This window comes from Pinus tabuliformis, chromosome 2_2, assembly GCF_031772625.1.
Source record: "Pinus tabuliformis cultivar Carrire ecotype Pingquan chromosome 2_2, CPIR1, whole genome shotgun sequence".
Taxonomy (NCBI): Eukaryota; Viridiplantae; Streptophyta; class Pinopsida; order Pinales; family Pinaceae; genus Pinus; species Pinus tabuliformis.
Genome location: NC_142300.1, coordinates 165,362,883 through 165,389,666, shown reverse-complemented (window position 1 = coordinate 165,389,666; position 26,784 = coordinate 165,362,883). Strand labels below are relative to the sequence as shown.

Sequence of the window (26,784 nt, the reverse complement as noted above, 5' to 3'; positions counted from 1 at the left end):
TCAGTTGTTGCACCGGTTTTCCCAATTTGTGTCTTTCTGAGGATATTTGTCCAAAAATAATTGTCATATTTTTATGTGTGTGCGCGCTAGATCTTCTCATTTTCCAACGCTATTTTCTTCTGCAGTTTATTTATGAAAATCATAGTGTGAATTATTTGATATTTTCCGTAGCAGACAACAAATAAATTGTTAATAAATTAACAATTAGAAAAATAATTTCCAATTGTTGTGATAGATGAAACTTTCACACGCGGTTTCGACCTTAGGTCCTTGGGGGGGAGGCTCGTGCAACACTGCTTCAAATCATCAGCTCACAAGGCTAGAACTCCTGTAATTTAACATCCATGTGATTGTATGTAATCTAATGTCAATGGAAGATGTATATTGCTAATACTATGGCCATTGTTGCCATTTTCTATTTTGCATTTGGTATCATAACCTTAAACAAGTTAATTGCAGTTGAGATTCTATTTAGATTGAGATATATCTTTCAAATAGATGCATCCTACATCTTTTTTCTACGGAAAATATTACAGAGAAACCCAAGGGATGATTCACCACGTGGATGGAATCCCTCATAAACCCCTCAGTGTAGACTAGTGCACCTCACCCAAGTAGATTTGAATTGGGGACTTACAATGAACTAGCCACATTCCCAGTGACAATGGCAACAACCAGTTGAACTAACCCATTTGGTTTATTTCTTCCAAGGTAAACTTTATGGGCCAGCCATGATAATAGCGTGTAAGCTCAAGAGACTCTACTGGATTTGAATGTATGACCTGTGTTACCCACCACTTTGTGGGTGATATCCCCAAGAGAAATTTTTCTCCATGATGAGCCTTAGCCAGCAACTAGCAGCGCCTTGATGCCTTCTACTAGCTCATTGTTCCATTTCTTTGCCACTTGAGCCAGCCATGTGGTCCCTCACCCACTTGTATTGATCGTATGTTTGAAGGTGGGCCTCTCAAATCTAAAGGTATGGCTTGTCATTTGGTAATTGAGTTTTGGGTTTACTTATCATGGATACTTTGGGTGTGGATTGATGGGGAGATTTGGCAGAAAGAGTGGGATTAGTTTGTGCTCTTGTCCCCTTGATCTCTTTTGGTTGTTACCCTTGGATCTTAGTCCCGTGGGATCTCCTTTATTGACCATTTGGGTCTAGGGTGGTACTACTTGGGTTACCCCGACTTTGGGTGCATGGTCCCGCTCCTTTACCCGCACATATTGCTACCCACTCACTATACCCCCATTCATCATATCTCCCATCTAGGTCCACATTTCGATTTTGGGTCCACATAGGGCAAACCTCCCTATCCCCTTGCCCCCACCTTGGGTTAGGCCTTGAATGATGCCCCAGAGGTTGAAGCAGCTAAAAGAAAAAGAAAAAGCATAATTGGCCACATTTAGCAGGAAATTGTACCACAAACTGCAAAATATGGCCAGGACAAAAATTATTAGCACGTGGGCAAAAGCTAATACCTGAGCTCTACCCCAATCCATGGCCATCACCCTGGTTCCATAGGCCCTAGATGACCCTCCTTTATCATTCAATAACCCATGATTGTCCCAACCCTTGGAGGGTAATGAATTGCCCTACCTAGAAGGGGTAATCACTGCCATATCATACACATCATGCTCTTGTCCTTTGAGCCCCGAGCAGTTAATTAAAGAAAATTCATAAAATGCATATAAGAAGGGTGGAAAAATCAAGGTCGGGGCACCTCATGTACCACGATTGCTCCCTCTTATACATTACACACCCAAGTGTGGGCTTCCCCTTATCTAGTTACCCCTACGCCCCATATGTGGCCCGAGATTGCCGCTCTCACTCCCTACTCCATTCCACTTATTTATCACTTGCCACCCCCATTAGAGGGATGTACCTTGGACATACTATCCCATTTGAGGGTTGAAACCACCTAATAAGGTACTTGGTTGACCCCCTTTGGAGCTTGGAGACACTAGCACAAGCCAAAGCCCACTATGGAAGGGCATGCCATTATGAAGTACCCACTTTGTTATCTAAGATTTGTAAGCTCTTTTACCTGATTATTTATGGCTGGTTGTACTGGAAGCCTAGGGGATGCATTAGATATTATGCATGATTACAGGTTGTTTCCATTTGGGTTTGGTCTCCCTATATGGGATCCTAACCCCCAGAGATCTACATTCGCATATGTAAGGTGTGCATAGAGAGCTAATGGCCTCCACAGCAGTAGATAGCACTCCACGGATCTTCATGGATGCTCAGAGATTACTAGCGATTCACTTTTGGGATGATGGCGATATGCTTGGTACATTATGCCCAATAGGCCCCCACAAGAGCCCCACACTCTTGCCAAGTGTCCCAAGATTTTTACAATGTCATGGCAGCGTTCATTCCACCACTCGGACCCTTGCAGAGGATCTATAGGTATCTCTAATTCATATGGGGACCCATGGGGCCATTTATGTGCCCTCAGACACTAGGAGCACCACAAGTTTACTACTTGGAGACCAAGGGGCCACTCCCTTGTCCATCATATTCCGAGGAATTTTTTCCTCAGTATAGCACTTCAGGATATTATTAGGCCTTTGGAGGGCCCCACGACATGTACATATTATTATTTGGCCCCTTGTGAGGCTTATTTTTACACTTGTGAGCTAATTTGGTGGGCTTGTCACCAGTGGGAGTTTTATTTGCACATTATTTTATCATTAGGGGTTAATGTAAGCCCATAGGCTAATTCGAACTCCTTAGGAGGCTATATATTGATGTTAGATACATTCATTTGGATCATCACTTGACTTGGGATCTCTTTAATCATAGAGAACTTCACATTTTTTCCTTGGAGGATATTTTTGGAGATGGATGAATTTTGACATATGGATTTGGGCTATTTATCTTGTCTTGGAGCTTTGTCTTGTAAACGAAATGCTGGTTGGATATACTCTATAACGTTGTAAGTAAATTTTGATGTTATTATTCTTGTTGTTGCATACTACTAAAATTAGGGCTAGTTGTTGCATGATTGAAATGTGGAATTGAGCATGTTTTAGCTAATTTAATGTATGGGCCAATGTTATATGAATGAAATTTCCTAGAGATTATTTGTTTCGATAATCTTGCATCGTTTTCTTTGAATTATAAATACTTGAAGATCACTTTTCTTTTCTTTCTCTCAATATTGGATGAAGTTGACTTTCTGGGCCTCCTTGATCAAGAAACCAAGTTCTTACTCATCATCATCCTTGAGTCCAAATCCCCAAGTGAATTAGGCACTGATCCCTAAAAAGGGTGGTCATCTCCTTCACCTTTTTCACCTTTTATCACCTTTTCCCACGTCTAGCCGTCAAAGGTCACCTAGGGCATCAATTTCTCGGGAATTGACCCAAGGAAAAATTTCGATCTCCTATAGGCTACTGCGCTGGTGGGTCCCCTCCCTTTCCTCCAAATTTGAGGCCATGCTAATGGTGGAATCTCCAAGAATCCCAAGCCCTAGCTCTAGGATCGAATCTTGCCTAGGAATCCCCAAGGCTAGACCTCAACAGGATTAATTCAACCTCTTGATGTAAATATTCTTGTTTGATCCTTTCCTTCCACCTTGTCCAAGATAGGAACATCATTGGTTGCCACATTCCATCCCCAAACCTGGACTGGGCCCACTTGGCCCCATGTGGTCCCACTTTTCAATAAAGATTATTTGTCAAGGACCATTTGGGAATCGAAGTTTCCCAAGGATTATAGGGATTGAGAACCTCGTCCGTAAGTCTATTCCTTCTCCCTTAGCCCTTCAATCCTCACCCCTTACCCTTGGAAGACCAAGTCCCTTGCTTAAAGAGCAAGCAAGTTCCGTTCTTCTCTCCATCCTCGGGAAAGGGTTTCTAGGGTCACCTTCCACCTATTCATTGACATATACTTCACAAGTGATTCGTACACTATTGGGACTCCTCCCATTGGTGAACGTCCATAAAGAGCAGGGAGACCTAGTTGTGGTGAGAGTGGGCTAAGCCTCCACCATTGCCCTTAACCTAGCAGTGGCCCTCTTAGGAACCCCTTTTAGGTCCCCTACGGGTTTGAGTGGTAACATGACCTATGGCCTCCCCATTGGCAACATGATTTGGGAAGATGGTTTAATCGATTGAGCTAACCCTTGTGGCTACATGCATCCTAAGTTATTACTATTTAATCATATCTATTAATGGAGTGACCCCTTCATTGTTCTTAGACTTGGTTTTCATGTCTACTACGTTTCATTAAACACTTTGAGAGACTCTTTCACAAGCATGTAAACAAATATCAATGAATAAATAAGAATTGATTGTCATATTGGTAGTGTCCAAATCTGTCTCAGAACATCAACAAACAATATGAATGCCCAAATAATGACCCTTAACGTAGTATTCTCTCCCAGGCTCCAGCAAAAGATTTATAAATGCTGTAGTTGATTAAAGACAATAGTATATTTAATAAATACTAACAGAAATCAAATATAGAATCCATCTTCTAGATAGAAAATGTTTTTGCACAATTCATAAACTATTCTTGATTTTGAATAAATACCTGGTAGACATAACCACATAGAATTGCGCCAAATAACAAAGCAGCAACTCGAACATCCCCTGCCTGCAAAGCAGCCCATAAAAGTCCTGAAGAGCCAAGGGCAAGACAAATGTATGCAGCACAAAGGACTCCTGAATGGCTGCAAAATGTAACCCAAAGTATAGTCTTTATTGCAGTCTCTTGTACACCTCAGATGGGGATCTAGATGCAAACAATATACAACTTCCATGTAAAGAAACCATTCAGTAAATGCATAAAAACCTTCCAGAAATGTTAACAACTGACTCCTTTTTGTCCCTATCTGCTCCTGTCTCAAAGTCGTAAGCATCATTGCTGCCATAAAACATATAGCATGTCAGAGTTTTAAAGAAATACAGTGCCAGGTAATAATGCTCAAAATAGAGAGAGATAATTGGATGATTGTATTACATAATGTAATGTCATAATGCAGAGGTGAGAAAGCATGAAGTATCTTATGTAAGCTATTTACATAATGTCCAATTCATAACTCCCTGTTTAATTAAGCCAACACATTACTTATGACCTTATCAATTTATTACACTATTCTAGATCCATCTTAACCCCTGATCTATCAAACACCAAGAGTGATCAAATCTCTGGAATTGCAAATCTTATTAAAAATGTAAAAATTTGAAAAAAGGTTTGTTCTTCCAAGGATTTGATCCCTCTCAGCACTAGATAGATCTGACATTAAAATGAACTATATATATATATAGACAGACAGAGAAATCCAGGGAAAAAATCATATCCTTTTCCATTACTGAAAATAAAAGAGAAACATTCAGATAGTCACCCAAGAAGGGTCACCGCTTTCAGAAACCTGTACAGTCTAAACCATGATTCCCTGTTATCTACAGTACACCTTCATATTCAATTCTAAATCACTGCGTTGATATGAAAGACTTACAGCCTTCATTCATTAAAGCTTATTTATGCCATAAATAAAAATGTTAAGACTGTAAGAACAGTTAAAAAACCCATCTATGGGGGGGACAACTCCTCAGCCCCTTCTCTCATCTGGTGATCTGCAAGAGCCCAGGAGACCTGAAACATGTTACTTTTTACAGCTTATCTGCCTCTCTGTTTTTTTCTCTGTACACATGGCAAAATGAAGTGGAGGCATAGGCTGCTTTTACATCAAGCATCTGTTGAACAGCGCCGTGTAGATTTAGGCTTTGAGGCATAGTGAACCTTCCATCCATGATATGACTAGTTTACTGTCCCCAAATATTTGAAGCAGTTCTACTTGTTCAGGAGCTATAATCATCGGCAAAGTGGCAGTCTTACCTCCACTATCCATCCATCCATCTATCTGTCTATCTATATATATATGATCAAGATAAAAGTCCCACTTAAATGTCATTATTTTATTTATTATTTTATTATTTTACTTAATTCATTTGTTGCCTACCTATGTCACATCAGCAATACATTACACATCTCCCTCATACTGGGCCATAGAATGCGCTTCTCAGCACAATAAAATGACAATATGACAGAAGTAAACCAAATGCACCAATGCACCAATAAATTCAAAGATACGACCATTATAAACGTTTTATTTTTTCCTTGGAGTACAATATGCCTCACTTTCAAGCCTACAAGCAAGAATAAAATTGTTAGTGCCTTGACAGCCCCAACAAAAAATGACTCAACAAAGAGCCTCAGTGTAACAATTGGCTCAACAAGAGCAAACATGTCAGAAGTGGGATTTGAACCCTGATCGAGAGGAAAACACTCCTCTCAACCACCCGAGGTAGGTCCACATGGCAATCATTATAAATGTTTACTTTAACACTCTACCTTGGCTCAACAAGAGCAAACATGTCAGAAGTGGGATTTGAACCCTGATCGAGAGGAAAACACTCCTCTCAACCACCCGAGGTAGGTCCACATGGCAATCATTATAAATGTTTACTTTAACACTCTACCTTAATGGTCAGTCATTCTAGACTACACACCAAGCTTATCTATGAATGAAACTCTCCTTTAATGGTCAGTCGTACTAGACTACACACCAAACTTATCTCTAAATATTATGAGACTTTATGATAGATTTTTCGGCGAAAATCACATGAGAAACCATTTGTCGACGCGTTTCGAACCAACCAGTGTGGTTCATCGTCAGGACAAGTTGAAGAACAGATCCAGCTTAGCCTGTTTAAATAGCTAGAGCAGAGACACCAACGGTTACCTGGGCAAAAGGTTGACTTAAGGAGCAAGGTCAAATTTAGTTATATTAGGTAAAAAATAAATAAATAAATATATATCTAAATACATTCAGCGCAGGTAGCCTTCATGGGACCTGCGTTGAAATGCAGAATCCCTTCACTGGGTCTGTGCTGAAGGAGAAACTCTCGTTTCCCTCAGGTTCTGGGTCACAGTTTGCTACTTAATCAACTGTTTCAGGCCAAATAAAAGCAACAAGCAAGGTGTAATCAAAGGGTTGCTTTGATCTTTTGCAGGTGAAATCGAATTTGCAGTGTCATAAACAATGTAAACTTTGAAATGAAAACTGATACGATTACTCGTTTCGTTGAGGTAGCAAAAAGGTCAACCGATTTTGAAAAGTAGTGATGCAAAATACACGTTTTCATTTTTTTCAAAGTATATTTTTGACACTTTAAATTTTCTTATGTATCAAATATAAATATTTGGTCGAGGGTTACTTACTATTTTATCATTTGGTCAAAATTAATTTTGTTAGTTTAATCCTTCTTTTGGTTATTGTGTTGAATTTTGAAAAAGATGTATGGCGCATGTTTACTCTTTGGTAGTTGAAAGTCCACCGTTATTAGATACTTTTGTTTTGGTTTTAGCATCCAGTAAACCTTTGAAGGCATATTCTTCGAATATATATATATATATATATATATATATATATATATATATATATTTAGATATATATATATATTTATATATCTAAATATATAAATATATATATCATTTATATATTTAGATATTTATTTATTTATTTTTTACCTAATATAACTAAATTTGACCTTGCTCCTTAAGTCAACCTTTTGCCCAGGTAACCGTTGGTGTCTCTGCTCTAGCTATTTAAACAGGCTAAGCTGGATCTGTTCTTCAACTTGTCCTGACGATGAACCACACTGGTTGGTTCGAAACGCGTCGACAAATGGTTTCTCATGTGATTTTCGCCGAAAAATCTATCATAAACTTGTTATGGATCACAGAAGCCTCAACTCTACATTATGAGACTTCTCAACCAAGAGACTTGGTGAGTGTATCTGCAGTCTGCTCCTGTATTGCACAATATTGCAATTCAATCTCTCCATTCTCCACAAGTTGACAAACATAATGACAATGTAATTTCACGAGCTTTATGCACTCATGGAAGACAGAAAGCATTCTTCTCAGTGAAACTGCCTCACAAATACCTTTCACTACTACCCTATGAAGGAAAGTAAAAATGCATGCTGTCTCACTCAGCCAAGATATTGCACCTTTAGGGAGGCTGACAAAATGTCCTGTTGTGGACTCTCTTGTGAAAATTTCTAACTAGAAATCCAACTGCAGTCACTGATATTTTTTCTTCTACTTGTTAATTCAGAAATAAGTTATTCGCAGTGTTTCTACAGTAAATACCGAAATAAATTCTACTGCAGCCTTCACAACTAAGTTGCACTGAAATGGATACGGGAACGGATACGGATACGGGGTTTGAAACGGATACGACAAATTTTCAAAATATAAGGATACGATACGGCAAGGAAACGACATGCATATATATATATATATATATATATATATATATATATATATATTTCATATTACCATTCATCTTTTAGAATCTAGAATCTAAAATCTATATCTAAAAATGCATAGTCATCGTCATGAATTCAACATAAACAAATCATCATCATCAATTCAGCATAAAAATTGTCATCATCATTAGTGATTATTATAACATTCAACATATTATCATCATCATTAATAATGTAATCAGAAATGCAACAGCGTTTGTGCTTTCGGGTCCAACTCCTTCAAAGAACGTGTCATGCATGGCAGATGATATCTATCTTCCTTGCATGACAATTAAAAGGCCCATGGGATCATTGGGATATTCCATCAAGACCTATCTGAACATTTCAATCTTCTCAATGTCAGCTTGGTCTTGTGACTATACGCAGGCACAAGATTGGCTAGAGAAGATTTGTTATATTGGAGGGATTTATGAAATCAAAAGCAAAATCAATGACAATTAACAAAACCTTAACCAAAATGAAAATTAATCGCTCAAATAAATATCTTTACGAAAACATTCATCAAACCCCTTTATTTGTATTTTTGAACATCTATCTTTTTCTTAGTAAGATTTTTTGATAAATATATGGAGTGTTGTTGTTTCTAAAGATTTAGAAAAGATTTTATGAGACTCTGTTTATAGTGAGTTTATTTGCAAATCTGATTTCTTCATTTTTATTATTTATTTATGGCTATGCAAATTTTCAAGCTTTTTAACATTTTAAGGGTGGATTCTGATCACAATTTTCGTGGATCCGTTTTACCGGAAACGGATCCAAAAAAATTTAAATCCCTTGGAAACGTATCCAATTCCAAATCTAAAGTTTCCGATTTTTTGAAACGGCACAAAAACGTTTTTACAGTGTTTCGGACAAGAATCGTATCCGTTTATGTATCGGAAACGGGGATCCGCGTTTCTGGGAAATTCTTCAGGAGTTTCCGGTAACTTAGCTTCACAATTCAAATATGTGGAAAGTAAATGTAAGGAAAAATACTAGCACAAGTACAATCACAATTACACAGTGATTTTTGGACAATTGTCCCCGGAAAAACCCAATGTGGGAAAACCAGTGCAGCAGATGAGGGTTTCTTTATTAATCTTCAGCAAAATCTCATGTACAAGATACAACCAGCAGAATGGAAGAGGAATTTCTGTGAGAAATTTTACAGACAATTTTCTCATGCTTCACAAGTGAAATTCTGACTCTGGAGAGGACCTGCTGCCCTCACTGTGTCACCTTCTGCGCAGTCCCAGCGTCACTGCCTCTACGTTGTCCCTCCTCTGCTCTGCGTCTTCTCTCTGCTTCCTACACTCCCGGCTATTGCTGATACCCTCTCTCTCCAACCTACAACTCTCCCTCTGATTCGATTTTCTCTTGCCGAACTTCAGCCAGTGAGAAAATCGATCTACTTGGGCAACTGAGTATCTGCCTGGTTCGATTTCCAAATGCCCATCGAAGTCCTTCTTATAATCCTCTCGTTGATCAATCAACGGCCCAGATTAGATTCTAATCAATGGCTCAGATCATTTTGACTTGATCCTCATCTTCTTCTAGAAGTTTCACCCTCAGTTTAATTAATATCCATTAATTATTTTAATTTCCTAAGTTTAGACTTAAGCATCCATTAAAAATAATTAACTATTTTAATAAAACTGTCTCCAGGTGGAATTTCTCAAAACGATTTCTGAGTATTCTGGAATACATGTGTCCAAGCCTCCCTGCAAATATTGAGGCTTAGAGCACATCCGATGCTACCAGAAATCAACATCTCTATCATCCACTGATCCTGTCCAGTTCGAATCTACCTGTCCTATCTACCTGAAATCCTCTCCTCTGCCCTATGAGATGTCAAAACCCAGTGTGCCCTTCACATAACTTAAAATTATCTTGGCTGTTGTACAATGTTCAGCTTTATGGGATGTCATATATCTGAATATATGGCACACCACAAAATTCAACTCCATCCTGTTGATTGTAATAGATTAGGATCCCCACAAATTGTCTCTAATATTGACTTATTAGCCTTTTTTGAGTCAGATGTAGCTGAAAGTTTCATCTCGACTTTGATAAGTGTAGATGTTATTTTACAATAATTTTGAAGTTCTCCAATAGGCTTTTGGCATGCTTACATCAGGAAGAAAACATACAACCATCAGTACGTCAACCTGTACATCTTAGCATTAATGTGGGAGGACTAAATCAGTCATATCAAAAGTCGAACACAAATGAATTTTACCTTCTGAATTGTGTCAATCTCGCTGCCTGTAATGATGATGTCATCCACATAGACCACTATAATCACCTCATTCATCATGTTTTCTTTTGACATAGAGATCAGAAATTAAGGACTTCTTCTTAATCCATTCCATGTGAGATGTTTGTCAATTTAACCTACCAATTCTTGAAGACTGTATCCATTCTTTAACATACCAAGTTCATGGAGCCTCTTTCAAACTGTAGAGAGCATTTACCAACCTGCATACCAAATGCTCTTTACCTATTACCTAGTACCCTCCTTGTCAATATATATACACTTCTTCCCCAATGATCCACAATGGATCGCAACAAGCGAATGGTTGTAGTTCCAGCAAATGTAATTCGGTAATCTAAGCCACATGACATGATGACACGAGACACGGAGGACACAGAAATACGAGTGTCCAACACGAGACACGGAGGACACAGAAATACGAGTGTCCAACACGAGACACGGTGATCCCCGAAACAGGACACCAACGGCACATTACACACACGCACACAAATTTGTTATATATATATATATATATTAAAAATATATAACAAAGTAGTAAATTACACAAAAAAAATGAAATATAGACAAAGATTCAATTATTTTCAGAATTTAGAAACTAAAAACCTTTAAAATTTTACATGATCATCATACAACTTTTTCTCTTTAGCCTGTTCAATCATACAACTTTTTCTCTTTAGCCTTTCCTTTAACATTTTGCAGTTGCCCTTGATGATTGAGCCATGGTTTTTGTGAAATAAGGAAGACAATGGACTGTTAAAGGGAAAAACTTGAACATTGGTAGACAAATCCACTCGCAAAGCACTTGGAATCCCTTCTAACACTGCATAATAACCCTCAAATACACTCCAAAACATCTGACACCTCCAACCTGTTGAGTGAAATAAGCTCTAATAAAAGGGATAATGTGTTTTTAAGGGGTGCAGACCTATTTTATGGAGGACACAGTGAGGGCATGTGTCGGATGTGTTTGGCAGGTATCCTATGAACAGGACATGTGCCAAACATGTGTAAGATACATGTCCTCACATATTGGTGTCTAAAACATAGGATACAAGACATAGGCCCTGTTTGGAGGTGTCCTGTTACTTGGTAGGTAATGGAGGTTAGATAAACTAAAAAGGACAATGCTAATGTTAAAAATAAATAAATGACACAAAAAGGGGGAAAAATAAATAAATATAGAAAAAAAAATAGGAGGAAAAGAGAGAAAGGAATGGGAACGGAAAGGTTAGTCTCTTGGCTTTCCCATTACATCCCAGCTTATATCTTCTTGTAATTTGACTCCCAAAAGGCCTTTGGCTAGCCAAGTGAGGTGAGTGTGCACAGAGAACCATGAGCTTCATTGTAACCAGAGATTGTCGTAATGAAAATTGAGAAACCATTGGAAGTTGATCTTACAATTTGGCTTTCCAGCATAAATACACTGTCTGTGTATGGACCTCTATGGATGTGGAGTAATTCTTGTGTGTGAAATGCAGATCTTATTTTGTTTAATGTACTGCTCTGAGTGTATGAATGATGACAATAATGAATGTCGAGAAGAAAATACTGTGTATGAATTCTTGTAAATCTTGGCTATGGTTAATATGCTGCCCATAACTAAATTCACGATTAAAATGAAGAATTCCCAATTGTATTTCTGTTAGCAATGCTCAGAAATTTATTTTTCCTATTAATACTCTACAAAAGCCAACAGCTATGCAATAATCTCTGTACATTCCTTTCTGAATTTGAGATCCATGGCTGTTATCAATTGATCTTCTGTCTGTAGACTGCAGTTTACAGTTCTTGAAGGCTACACACAGGCCCTGCTTAGCGTTTGAAGCTGTAGACCGACCATACAGGTCATGCACAGGCTACCTTGCATTTTGGGAGGCTGTAAACTTTGCCAGGTATGTGCATGAGTTGGACAGCTCGCTAGTAAATAGGCGCTATCAAATTAAACCATAACCTTTTGTAGCCACTCTCCTTCCCATAATTTGGCCTCCTGTGCTTCAATTCTGAGTGGGAATGTGTTGGAACAATGTGTTTGGCATTGTAGTTTTGTCTTACTCCATTCTCTCATGGAGCCAACTCATAATATGCATATTTCTAATTAACATCCCTCTTGCTCAAATGTTAATTAATAGCCGTCTCTCATACATTTAATGAGTGGCCATCTCATATGTGTATTAATTAATTGCCAATTCTTGTATGCTTTAGACAATTGGATGAGAGTAGTGTTACCCCTCGTATTGACATGAGAGGTAAACTTGGTCTTATGCAGATTCATGGGATCACTCTAGCCTTCCAAAGGTTGGAATGTTGGTGGAGGATGCTCTAGAGGTGCATCTCTTTCTCCATAGATCTGATCCGGATTTAAACAGGAACGCAACAAATTACAGAGATAACCATATACACAAAGATGCAGCGGAAATAATACTTCATTTCATTAATGGAAAATACTGAAATATGCTTACAGACAGAAATGGAAATAAACTAGCTAGGGCAATGGTAGCTTATCTCTGAGAAGAGATGTGATGGCTACATGCCTCTGAACTGTGTTACAATGAGGCTCGAAGGCCTATTTATTGTTGAGAAACAATGGAAAAACCCTTAACATTCCAAAACCTAACCCTAGGAGGTGAAACGCCAAACTGTGGGCCCCGTTTGGGGGTAAGTTGGTACATCAACTTCCCGGGGTCGTAACTTTGGCATATGATCTCCGTTTGACGCGTACAATAGCTCATTAGAAAGATCTATCCGAGCACTATCATTGTTGGAACGGGCAACACCAGTCCATTCCATGGACTCGTGTTGCCCCCGGATTCCCCAAAAAACGTTGTTTAGGGCCTCAAAACGGCTCCGGAAGTTCAGGACCCGAAAAACTGCTAAAAATAGTAAGTTGTGCTACAATTAAGGAAACTGAAAATGCTGAGAAAGACAATGGTGGGGGTCCAAGTGGACTTGGCAGGTGGCCACCAATATCCACCTGGATCATTCCTCCCCCCTTAGGAAGCAATGGTCCCCATTGCGTTGAGCTCCTCCATGAGATGAGGAAACTTCTGCTGAACTTGTTCCCTGGTGAGCCACTTGCCCTGCTGAAGGAGTTGGCCCGCTTTGACAACTCGATACAGTTGGATATTCTGTTGGCGAGTGTTCTTGATCTGTGTGTCCATGATCCGATCAGTTGCAGCTTGTTCCATGCAATCTGGATTTAATTCTGTGGGTTTGAGCTGTTCTGCAATGTCGGATGTGTCTAGCAATGGTGGAAAGTATGGCTGAAGGCGGTCCACATTGAATATTGGGTGCAGGCCAAGGAATGGGGGAATGCTGAGCTCAAATGCATTGTCTCCCATAGCCTTAGTAATGGTATAAGGACCATATCGGAGTGGTCTCAATTTCCGATAGGCTCCAGTAAGGCGTTCCTTTTGCAAATGCAACCAGACTTTGTCGCCCACCTGAAACTTGTGTGGCACCCGATGTTGATCATGTCGCTGCTTGTACTTGGCATTTGATTTCTCAAGAATGTCATGGACCTGCTGGCGAATATGTTGGATGCGCTCAATGAAGCTGGTGGCCTTATCTGTTTCGGACTGGACATGAGCTGAATTCATGTGAGTAGCTGCAAGTGGCATGGCCACATCAATGGGGCATAGTGGCTGGAATCCCAAACCCACCTGAAAAGGGCTATGGCCAGTGGAGCTGTGAAGAGCTCGGTTGTAGCTATGTTGAACGTAGGGGAGGCTTTCGTCCCATGTGCGTGGATGCTTTGAGTTATACATGCGCATAATGTGCACAATCATCCTATTGACAACCTCTGTCTGGCCATCAGTTTGAGGATGGAAGGCTGTGGAATTCGTGAGTTTGGTGTCCAGCATTGACCAGAGACTGGACCAAAAGGTGCTGAGAAACCGACTGTCCCGATCTGAGATGATAGACTGTGGGATCCCAAAGTGCACCCACACTCGTTCAAAGAAGAGTTTAGCAGTGGCTTCTGCTGTGATATTCTTCTTGCAGGCCATCATAATGGCCATCTTTGAGAACATGTCGACGACCACAAAAACACAGTCATTTCCATGCTTAGTGGAAGGAAGGCCTGACATGTAATCCATGGAGATGGATTCCCAAGGTCGACTAGGGGTAGGCAACGGGGTATAGAGGCCTTGCTTCTTAATGGTCGGTTTGGCAATGGCACAGGCAGTACATGATCGGATGTACTTCCCAACATCCTGTCGAAGATTCGGCCAATAGAAATAGTTTTGCAGTACTGCCACTGTTTTCTCGACCCCGAAATGCCCAGCAGCCCGACTGTAGTGTGCTTCCCAAATCATCTTGGCACGCTCGCTTGAAGGAACACAAAGGTGACCGAGGTGGCATAATAGGGCATCTTGGAGGTGAAAATCTGCAACCTGCCGACCCTCCAAGAGTGTCTGGTATGTGTGGCCGAATTCTGGGTCGCTTTTGTAGAGAAGTGGCCAATCAGAAGTCTCGTGCCCGCAAGAGTTGAGCACGGTGGTTAGCGCCATGATCGGTGGTCGACTGAGGCAATCTGCAACATTATTGGTGCTGCCCTTTTTATACTTGATATTCAAGTGAAACTGTTGCAGGTATGTAGACCACTTCTAATGGCAATCATTCTGCAATTTCCCTTGGGTCTGTATGAACTGCAGAGGTCGGTGGTCTGTGTGGATGACCGTTTCCTTCCCCAAAATGTAATGCTTCCATTGTCGGCAGGCCTGTACAATGGAATACATCTCTTTATCATAAGTGGGGTACTTCCGGACTGTGTCTGAAAGTGTTTCACTGTGATATGCCACTGGATGTCCATGTTGAGTAAGGACTGCCCCAATAGCATAGTCAGAGGCATCTGTCTCGACCTCAAATGGTTGTTGTAAATCTGGTAACGCGAGCACTGGTGCCGTGCAGAGGCGATCCTTCAACTCCCTGAATGCCTTCTGTTGAGATTCAGACCAAAAGAATTTTGCTTTCGCCCCGCCCTTGGTGACTTGACTCAAGGGCCAAGAAATATGAGAAAATTCCAACACAAACCTGCGGTAGAAGTTGGCAAGACCTAGAAAGCTGCGGAGCTCTGTTAGAGTGGTTGGAGAGGGCCAATCCCGAATGACTTGGACCTTGGCTGGATCGACATGCACCCCCTGTTCATCAATGATGTATCCCAGATACTGAACCTCGGTCATGCCAAAAGTGCATTTCTCCAAATTGGCACATAGCTTGTGTTGCCGCAGTGTTTGGAGAACCTGTCGGATGTGTTGGAGGTGCTCTTCCCAACTCTGGCTGAAGATCAGAATGTCATCCAAGTATACTACTACAAAGGAGTTGGTGAATGGCCGCAAGATGTCATCCATTAGCCTCATAAAGGTTGCAGGAGCATTCGTCAATCCGAAAGGCATGACCAACCATTCGAAGAGGCCCTCCTTGGATTTGAAGGCAGTCTTCCACACATCTGAGGGTTCAATTTTTCTGGATCTTTGCGGTAGCAACAGTGGCGCTGGGATCCGCATCAACGATCTGCTTCCCTTTTTCATACCCCTTATCGGGTTCTGACTCAGAGTCGGAACATGCATCTGATTCTGAAACCTTTAGCTCAGCCACCAGTGACTGCTTGGCCCGACACTCACTTGTGTTGTGAGTGGAGCTCTTATGGAACTCGCACCATTTTCCAGTGTCCTTTCTCGGCTTCGCGGCGTTGCTCTTTGCTTGCAGCTTCGGCTGGTTGTCTTGGGTTGTCCCGCCTTGGCTTTGTCCTTTGTTCTGTGGTTTAGGGGCACCTTTCCCCTGCTTTGGATTCGAAGATCCAAAGTCTCGCTTCTTTTGTTTAAACTTCTGCTCGACCTTGACGGCATACCGGTATGCTGCGCCGAGCGAGGGGATGTTTAGGAACTGTATTTCTTCCTGGATGTACTTGTGCAGGCAGCCACGGTATTTGAGTATCAAATGTTGCTCCGAATCCTTGATACCCAACTTTGTGCGAAGGGTATGGAAAAGATTGGTGAACTCCGGCACGTCTTGGTCCCTTCCCTGCCGCAGCGTGGTCCACTTTATGTATTCATCCTCATAGCTTCCGACAGGGTAGTACTGCTCCTTGATGGCATCCCGGAACGAATCCCAGGTGGGTGCGGCTGAAAATAGTGAGCCAGTACTTTCATCCTTCTGCTTGCAGTAGGTTTCCCACCAGTCCTTGACGTGGGGGGCTGCTTTGAGAAGAGCAAAAACAATCTTTTCCCGACTCGAAAATTCATGAACAGAAAAATAACCCTCTAGCAGATTTAACCATTTATCTACGGCATCGGCATCTATCTGACCCTCGAATATGGGGATTTCAAAATTAACTTGTACCTTAAAGGGTGTGGCGTTTCCAGAGGAGCTGCTGGAAGCCGATGCGCCGCTTCTGGGTAGCCGCTGAAGGATCTGCGCAACGCTGTCCATCATCGCGTTCCGTTGTCGCTCGAGCGCTTCTTCGAGCAAGATTTTGATGGGATCTCCTGCCCCCTCGTCTTTCTTCTCGTCCGCCATGGGAGGCCGTCGGGATTTGCGAGGCTGGTCTTGCAAAGGTTCAACCAGTTCAAGCCCTAACTCCTTATATCCCGACCTTGTTGGGGACATGCAAAGAAAAACAGAGAAAAAGCAGACCGCTCTGATACCACTGATCCGAATTTAAACAGGAACGCAACAAATTACAGAGATAACCATATACACAAAGATGCAGCGGAAATAATACTTCATTTCATTAATGGAAAATACTGAAATATGCTTACAGACATAAATGGAAATAAACTAGCTAGGGCGATGGTAGCTTATCTCTGAGAAGAGATGTGATGGCTACATGCCTCTGAACTGTGTTACAATGAGGCTCGAAGGCCTATTTATTGTTGAGAAACAATGGAAAAACCCTTAACATTCCAAAACCTAACCCTAGGAGGTGAAACGCCAAACTGTGGGCCCCGTTTGGGGGTAAGTTGGTACATCAACTTCCCGGGGTCGTAACTTTGGCATATGATCTCCGTTTGACGCGTACAATAGCTCATTAGAAAGATCTATCCGAGCACTATCATTGTTGGAACGGGCAACACCAGTCCATTCCATGGACTCGTGTTGCCCCCGGATTCCCCAAAAAACGTCGTTTAGGGCCTCAAAACGGCTCCGGAAGTTCAGGACCCGAAAAACTGCTAAAAATAGTAAGTTGTGCTACAATTAAGGAAACTGAAAATGCTGAGAAAGACAATGGTGGGGGTCCAGGTGGACTTGGCAGGTGGCCACCAATATCCACCTGGATCAAGATCTCTATCGTGATGACGACCTAGCCATATCCTAGTTACTTTCCTTAGTGTTGCATGGTTGTCATCTAGTATGATGATGCACTTACCTAGTGTTCCATGTCATTTCCATAACTTTACCTAGGCAAATTGTTTGTCTCAAGCATATTATCACTTCTTCCTAGGTGAAATCCACTCCACACACACATCTTCACTGCATTTCACCATTATGCTTAGGTAGATTGTGAGTCGAAATCACATTCTCACCTTTTACTTAGGTAAAAGTCATCTTCACACTACATCTCATTCCAATTCATCTAGGTGCAAGGTACATTTTGTCTATGATTTCCTAAGCTTTATACCTTATCAACTGTAATGTCCTCTTCCAATTAATTGGCCAAAGGGGGATGAAGTAGCTTATCCAAACCCATAGGCTATAGTCATTGATAAAGGGGTAAACCCACTATCTAATGTTTTGGGGCAGCATTGGGTAAATTTGGGGTAGCTGGGGCAAAAAGCCTGAATTGGGGGCTAAACTTGTAACCCCTCTCATTAAATTAAGAAAAAGAGACCCCCATGAGGAATCTATATATAAGAGAGAGATAGAATCATTTTATCATCATTTATTGGATTGGAATATCTCTGTTTGTTAGTTTTTGTAGCATCGGATGTGTTCTAGCCTTGAAATTTGGTAGAAACTCGAATTCATGAGTTCTCCAGAACCCAGAAATCGTTTCTGGAAATTCCGCCTAGAGATGACTTAATTAGATTATTAGCCAGTGTTTAAATATTTCCTGTCTAAATTTAGGGAATATGGTTAATTGATCAGTATTAATTAAGGCAAGGCATGAATGATCTAGAAACTCACATGGATCGATCCAGAAATGATCCTAGCCATTGATTAAGTTTTAATCTTGGTCGTTGGTGCTCCAACAGAGGATTATAAGAAGAGGTCAATGTGGTGATGGAGAAGACACTTAAGCAATTCAATTTCATGAGCAGATCGATTTCCTGAGTAGCAGCAGTTAGTTGTCAGAGAGAGAGCCTAAGATTGAAGCAGCAAGAGACGGGCAAACATAGTGAAGTCGAACAAAGATTTCCAGATTTGGTGAGTCCATTTGCAGAAAGGCAGAAGAGCCACAGAGAGGCTGACGTTGAGGCAGCGCAGTAGCCTCTAGAGACAAAGTCAATTTGCTGAGAGAAAGTGATGTTTTCAGTTCCAGAGGTCGGGAAGGAGTCCCAGAATGCCGAAGAAGCATCTTTCCAGTCAGCAGAAGGCAGAATGACTTCATCAAAGTCCAATCCGAGGCTAGACATCCAGCTAGCTACGCAGAGCAGTGCAAAGGCTGATGCAGAGGCTCAAAGGGCCGAAATTCTGAAGGCAAGTTGTGCCGGGATATAGCCTATGGGGTGAGGAAAATTCCTCTCTAGATTTTTGCCAGTATTTTCTCTGCAGGATTGTCAGGTATCCAGATTGTACTCAGATTATTTCACTGCTGCTTAATAATAAAACCCTCAGCTGCTCCACCAGTTTTCCCAAGTGGGTTTTTCCGGGGACATTTGTCCAAAAATAACTCTGCTATTTTATGTGTGTGAGCTAGCATTTCTTCCAGCATTTATTCTTCCATAGTTTTATTTGTGTAAGTTGCAGTGTGATTTATTCAGTATTTGCAGTAGGAAACAGCAAATAAATTGTTAAATATAATTAAAAATTAGGAGAATAATTTCCAGTTGTTGCAATAGGATTCCAATTTGGAAATTTCACATGGTATCAGAACGCAGTTGATCGGCCGGAGAGCTCAGAGGCGAAGAGAGAAGGAATTTTGCTATTTAGTGTGGGCAGCACATCAAAATTCCCAGGAGCAACGCAATCACTTTTCCAAGAGGTCGAGTTACTTGAGGAGATTCGATTTTTCTAAGTGGGGCAGAAAAATTCGATCTCTCCAGATCGAGTGATTCCAGAGGTAGAGGGAGCAACTCAGTATTTTCGTGGAGCAGATCTCTAGTTGGATGCAGTGGTTTTGCAGCAGTTTGCTAGAGCAGAGCTAGCATCGGGTGGAAGGAAGAAGAGCACACACAAAGGGAAAATTTTCCTCAGGGAACTTTCAGTCTCAAGAAGTTCGATTTTTCCTTGCAGATCAGCAATCATTGTAAGTAGATCTTCTCACTCCATAAGGGAGTGCGAATAGCTAAGCAACAGTTGAGCAGAAGGAAAGAGGAGGTTTTCGACATTTTGTTGAGATGACCATTGTTGGGCTTTGTGATCAGGACAGGTTGGATGGGGCTTCCAACTATGTCATATGGAAGGCAAGGATGTCCTTCATTCTCAATGAGTTTGGCCTGAAAATGTATATCGATGCAGTGGTAACAGTTCCGTCGGACGCAGATCAGCTGAAGGAGTACAGAAAGGAGATGGCAAAGACAAAATAGTTGATCCTAGATGGAGTCCGGGATCATGTGGTTTCTCACATAGCTGGCAAAGATATTGCCAAAGAGATGTGGGATGCCCCCTATACGTTGTACCAAGGTGCTTCCGAGCAGCAGAAGATGTACTTAGAGGAGAAGCTGAGGTGTGTACAGATGCAAAAGGGGGAATGCATAGACCCCTTCCTCACCAGGATTCAGGAGATCCAAGACCAGCTTGCAGCTGTTGGTGCAGCACCTCAACCCACGGAGCTAGTGTGATTGGCACTCAATAGTGTCTCGGAGGAGTGGTAGGTATTCGTCCAAAGTAAATTGGGCAGAGATACGTTGCCAAGGTGGGACAGGATGTGGGCCGATTTGCAGCAGGAGGAGTTGAGGCGGGCTCTCTTAAAGAGCTCCATCAGTGGCAGGAACAGCAGATCGAAGCAGGTGAAGGAGGAGAATGCGGCCCTCGCATCGAAGGGTCCCAATCAGGGACAGGGGGAGCAGAGAAAGAAGAAGGACATGTCGAAGGTCAAGAGCTTCAGATGTGGTGAGCTTGGTCACTACAGTATCCAGTGTCCTCTCAGGGAGAAGGACAAGGAGGAGAAGCAGGACCAACAGGCAGCATCAGCAGAGATCGATAGGCTATCCTCCAAGATGGAGGAAGACTTTGCCATGTTTGCTGGTATACCTCCAAGAGTGAGGTGGGGAGACTTGGTGTTGTAGCCCCAAAGCACTACAGATGGGCAGGATCCTTGAGGAGTCCACCTCATGGATCAATACCTTGCTATAGGGGCCCACAGTTTTCAGTAGCAGGATGGATCAGTGACGGTGGATGCAGTTAGATGCTAGAGTGATAGTTGCTAAAACTAGTAGCAGTCAGATGTTGGGGAGCGCAGCGCAGTTGGGACAATGCAAAGTCAGCAACAGCGCAGATTCCTCAGTGACAGTGCAGATACTAGCAGCAGTCAGTGACTCGGGTGACAGATGTATTATACTAATCACAATTGATTCAGTATTTTGGATGATTTTCAATTGCAGATGTTGCAACAGATGAGAGGGAGTTGCAATGCAGATGCAGTGTTGGCAACAGTACAACAAGGTCAGCAGCAGCACAGATGCAGTGTATATCAGAGTTGCACTGTGGTTGGTGGGCAGCAGTAGCCAGACATCAGCAGCGTGACAGGAGATGATGCAGAGACAGGGTGTTGCTACAGGGTGTGCAGTAGCACTAGAACACGTTCCTCGCTAAGAGGGAGTGTTAGTTTTTGTAGCATCGGATGTGTTCTAGCCTTGAAATTTGGTAAATAGGTTAAAATACATGCGATTTCCAAAACCATGAAATCGTTTCTGACAATTCCGACTAGAAATGACTTAATTAGATCATTAGCCAGTTTTTAAATATTTCCGAAGTCTAAACTTAGGGAATATGGTTAATTAATCAGTATTACTTAATTCAAGGCGTGAATGATCTAGAAACTCACATTGATTGATCCAGAAATAACCCTAGCCATTGATTAAGTTTTAATCTTGGTCGTTGGTGCTCCAACAAAGGATTATAAGAAGAGATCGATGTGGTGATGGAGAAGACACTTGAGCAATTCAATTTCATGAGCAGATCGATTCCCTAAGTAGCAGCAGTCAGTGGCCGGAGAGAGAGCCTGAGATCGAAGCAGTGAGAGAGGGGCAGACACAGTGAAGTCGAACAAAGATTTCCAAATCTAGTGAGTGCATTTGTAGAGAGGCAGAAGAGCCACAGAGAGGCTGATGCTAGGGCAGTGTAGTAGCCTCTAGTGGCAAAGTCGATTTGCTTAGAGAGATTGATGTTTTCAGTTCCAGAGGCCCGGAAGGAGTCCTAGAGTGTCAGAGAAGCGTCTTTCCAGTCAGCAAAAGGCAAAACAACTTCATCAGAGTCCAAACTGAGGCTAGACTTCCAACCAGCTACGCAGAGCAGCTTAGAGGCTGACGCAGAGGCTCAAAGGGGTGAAATTCTGAAGGCAAGTTGTGCCGGGAGATAGCCTATGGAGTGAGGAAAATTCCTCTCCAGATTTTTTGTTAGTATTTGGATTGCCAGTATTCGGCATCCAAATTGTACTCAGATTATTTCATTTTTGCTTAATGATAAAACCCTAAGTTGTTGCACCGGTTTTCCCAAGTCGAGTTTTTCCGGGGACATTTGTCCAAAAATAATTGTGTTATTTTATGTGTGCGAGCTAGCATTTCTTCCAGCGTTTATTCTTCTGCAGTTTTATTTGTGTAGGTTGCAGTGTGATTTATTCAGTTTTTGCCATAAGAAACAGCAAATAAATTGTTAAATAAAATTAACAATTAGGAGAATAATTTCTAGTTGTTGCAATAGGGTTCTAGTTTGGAATTTTCACATTGTTTTCTTTGCGCTGAGACTCTGAGGGTTTTAAACCCCTTCTTTACCTTGATTAGTTTCGGTGGGTGATTATCCTGTTGATTTATGGTAGCATCAAATGCGCTCTAAGCCTCAAAATTTGCAGGGAGGCTTGGACACATGTATTCCACAATACCTAGAAATAGTTTTGGGAAATTCCACCCAAAGGCAGTTTTATTAAAATAATTAATTATTTTTAAAGGGTGCCTAAGTCTAAACTTAGGAAATTAAAATAATTAAAGGGTATTAATCAAACTGTGGGTGAAACTTCTAGAAGAAGACGGGGATAAGCCAAAATAATCTAATCCATTGATTAGAATCTAATATAGGTCGTTGGTTGTCAATTGGACGATTATAAGAGGAGGTTTGGTGAGAATTTGGAAAACACATCAAATAAGAGATAAGAGATCGAATTTCTGAAGAGAGCAACACAGCAGTTTCTAGAGAGAGATTCAAAGTGATTTCTTATAGTGAGAGAGAGGCAGGGATAGTAGACCGGAGGAAGTTTTCCTGATCCAAGGAGTGCATAGCAGAGAGACAACGTACTCCACAGTGAGGTTGCCGCACTGGAGACAGGCAACACAGAGCTTCAAAGGGAGATCCGTATTTGCTGAGGAGAAGTCGAGTTTCAGAGGCAGGAGCTAGAGTGGGAGCTCGGAGAGCCAGAAGATCGATTTCCCAGAGCAGCAGTTGATCAGCAGCAGGAGAGAGAGACATTGGTCCCATCAAGCTGACGCAGAGGCAGTAACGGGCAGCTCATCTCAAGCTATAAGGTCAATGTCGGATCACTGGGGGAAGTGAGAATTTTTCTCACTAGACGTTTGTCAGTTATTTTCTCTGCATGGATTGCTAGTTCTGAAGCATCCATAGATTTGTACTCAAATTTACTACCGCTTAATAACACAAACCCTCGGTTGCTGCCCCTGTTTTCCCACACTGGGTTTTTCCAGGGACATTTGTCCAAAAATAGCTGTATAGATGTGTGTGATGATTATTCCTCTCCTGTGTCGTATTTAGTTTCCACAATTTTCATTTGTGTAGGCTCCAATGTATTTAATTCGATATTTGTCGTAGCACACACCAAGTAAATTGTCTAATCGAATTAAAAATTAGAAGAATTAACATCAGTTGTTGCAGTAGGAATCGGGTAACCGATTTTTCAAATGGTATCAGAGGACATATCATGAGCGGAAGATCTCAAAAGCAAAAACAAATAGAAGTTCGAAATTACTGCAGAAGCAGCAATTCGAAACCCCAGAGGTAGCACAGTTCGTGGGCCAAGTAGGTCGAAGTTTTGAGGAGAATTCGATTTCTCTAAGTGAGTCGACAGAGAAATTCAATTTCCAAATCGAAGCTTTCCAGTGGCAGAAGTGAGCAACGTATTTTTCCTTGCAGAGCAGATCTTCAGCTGGAACGCAGATATTTTGCAGCAATTGCTGGCAGAATAGCGTCAGTGGGGGAGAAGAAGACACACTTGAGGGAATTTCTTCCTTAGAGAATTCTGAGCCAAGGAATTCAATTTCTCAATCACTGAGCAGCAGTAGAGAGTGAAAATTCCTTAATCGGAATCCCTACTGCAACCACTGATGATATTACTCCTATTTATTAAATTCCTTTAACAAATTACTTGTTGTTTCCTATGGTAAATATCGTAATACATACACTGCAGCCTTCACTTAATTAAATATTATGCAGAAACAAGAGATTGAGCAAGAAATAAAATATAACACAAATGACACCGTTGTTTTTGGACAAATGTCCCCAGAAAAACCCAATGCGGGAAAACCGGTGCAGCAGCTCTGAGGGTTTTATATTATTATGCAGTGGTTTCTGAATACAACTCTGGCTGCCCTCCCGGCAATCCCATTACAGAGAAATACAACTGGCAGAGAAGAATTATGAGATTACCTCACTCTACCCGACAACTATCGGTTGTTCCGACAACCAAATCAATTGTCCCCGGCTACAACTATGCTACCCCTGCACAGTAACTTCGTGGGCCTGCATGGAGCTCTCTAAGGCTCTGTGTCAGCTCAACTGGGAAACATCTTGCCTTCTGGAGCAGTTTCCAGCCGTCCTGGCTCATAAATGTCAGCTCCTCTACAAAACTCAGACTTTTGCGTGGGTGACTGAGCTGCCTCTACGTGAGCCCTTTTGGCTCAACGTCAAGCTCTATGTGGGCCCTTCTGGCTCAACGTCAACCCCTCTGGTGTCTCTCTGCCTTTCTCTGCTACGTATCCTGGGCTCTGGAGAAGATACTCCAACCCAACTATCCCTGCCCCTCAACTGCAAAAAGTCTACTCAATTAGAATTTCCTCCTGAGAACTTCTCACTTTAGAAATTCGATCTCTTGATCTCTCAACCCTCAAGCTCCCTTAAATAATCTTCTCGTTGACATTCAACGGCCCAAATTAAAAGATAATCAATGGCTAAGATCATTTTAACTTGATCCTCATCTTCTTCTAGAAGTTACACCCACAATTAGATTAATCCCCCTTTAATATTTTTAATTTCCTAAGTTTAGACTTAAGGTCCAATTAAAACATATTAATTATTTTAATAAAATCATTTCTGGGTGGCATTTCCCAAAACGCTTTCTGGGTTCTTTGGAATACATGTGCCCAAGCCTCTCTGCAAAATTTGAGGCCTAGAGCACATCTAATGCTACCCCAAATCAACACTCCCTCTTAGCGAGGAATGTGCTCTAGCAATATACATTGTTGCATACTGCTTTGACTCTGAATCATCGTCCTCTGCGCTACTTATGTCTGACATGCTATCCACCAACTACTGCATTGTTGCTGCAACTATACTGCTACTGACACTGCCACTATCAACACTACATTCGTACTACAGCTCCCTCTCAAGTGCTGCATCTGTGATGTTGCTAGCACTGCCACTGCCAATTGCTACTACACTGCAAATTGTTGTTGCTACATCAGCAACAGAAAAACATCCAAAATTATTGAACTAACTATGTTCAGTATGATACCACGTGAACGTTGAAGCCTGACTACTGCTAGTCTCTGCGTTGACCCTTTGAATCTACTTCGTTGTTGTTGACCTCTGCTCTGTGCCATCTGCACTGCTGCCAACTCTGCTCTGCATTGTTTAGTCTCTGGCACTCCTAGCCACTACAACTATCTTCGCGAGACTCCTTGGCACCATTCGACACTAGTCCATCCTGCTACTTCTAATCGGGCCTCCCGTAGCAAGGTAATTGATCCAAGAGGTGGGCTCCTCAAGGATCCTACCCATTTGCAGTCCTTTCAAAGTACATCTCTAGATCACCCCACCTCCCTCTTGGAGATGTGGCAGCCATCTCTGCCAAAAAATGCTGAATTGCTCCCTCTCTCCACTACGTAGCACTGGACTAGCCTACGCACTCCCTTCTGGAGCTTGTAGATCTACCTCTCTCCATTGTTGCTCAGCTCTAGAGAACTCAAATTCCTTGGCTAGGAATTCTCTGGGGAAGAAATTCCCTCAACCGTGCTTCTCCTCTCTCTTCTAACGATTTTCTGCCCAGCACACTGCCTGCACAAAAATCTGCGTCCCACCAGCTTCTCCTCATGCTGAGGCTTCAGTGTTGCTCCCTCTACCCCCGCAAAAATTCGATCTGGAAGCACTTCTCTCCATCGACTCACTCAGAGAGAGACTACCTTGAATTTTCAGCCCTCCGGCTAAGAACTGCGCAAACAGTCTGGGTTTCGCACTGCTACCTCCTGCAAATTTTCAATCTCCCACTTCTGCTCAGAGCTGGGTTATCTAGCATTGCTCTTCATGTTCCACCTGCAACTCTGATACCATGTGAAAATTCCTCAACCAGAATCCCTACTTCAACAACTAATGATATTACTCCTATTTGTTAAATTCCTTTAAAAAAATTACTTCTTGTTTTCTACAACAAATATCGTTATACATACACTACAACCTTCACTTAATTAAATATTACGTTGAAACAAGAGACTGAGCAAGAAAGAAAATACAACACAAATGACATTGTTGTTTTTGGACAAATGTCCCCGAAAAAACCCAATGCGAGAAAATCGGTGCAGCAGCTCTGAGGGTTTTATATTATTAAGCAGTAGTTTCTGAATACAACTCTGGATGCC

At 41.7% G+C, this 26,784-nt stretch overlaps 1 protein-coding gene across 6 annotated transcripts in view; it reads right to left on the bottom strand.

Moving 5' to 3' along the window:
- ABC4 (UbiA prenyltransferase family protein) overlaps window positions 1–26,784 on the bottom strand; it is a 235,356-nt gene that overhangs the window by 73,870 nt on the left and 134,702 nt on the right. For 3 of the 6 annotated variants that reach the window (XM_089404434.1, XM_089404430.1, XM_089404431.1), the window contains exons 3-4: window positions 4,808–4,879; window positions 4,547–4,685 (exon numbers count right to left, since the gene is read on the bottom strand). In XM_089404434.1, the coding sequence (XP_089260560.1) occupies window positions 4,547–4,685; window positions 4,808–4,879 (211 nt within the window). Of the gene's footprint in view, window positions 1–4,546; window positions 4,687–4,807; window positions 4,880–26,784 lie in introns of all 6 variants that reach the window. The other 3 variants (XM_089404435.1, XM_089404433.1, XM_089404432.1) reach the window with 2 other exon arrangements.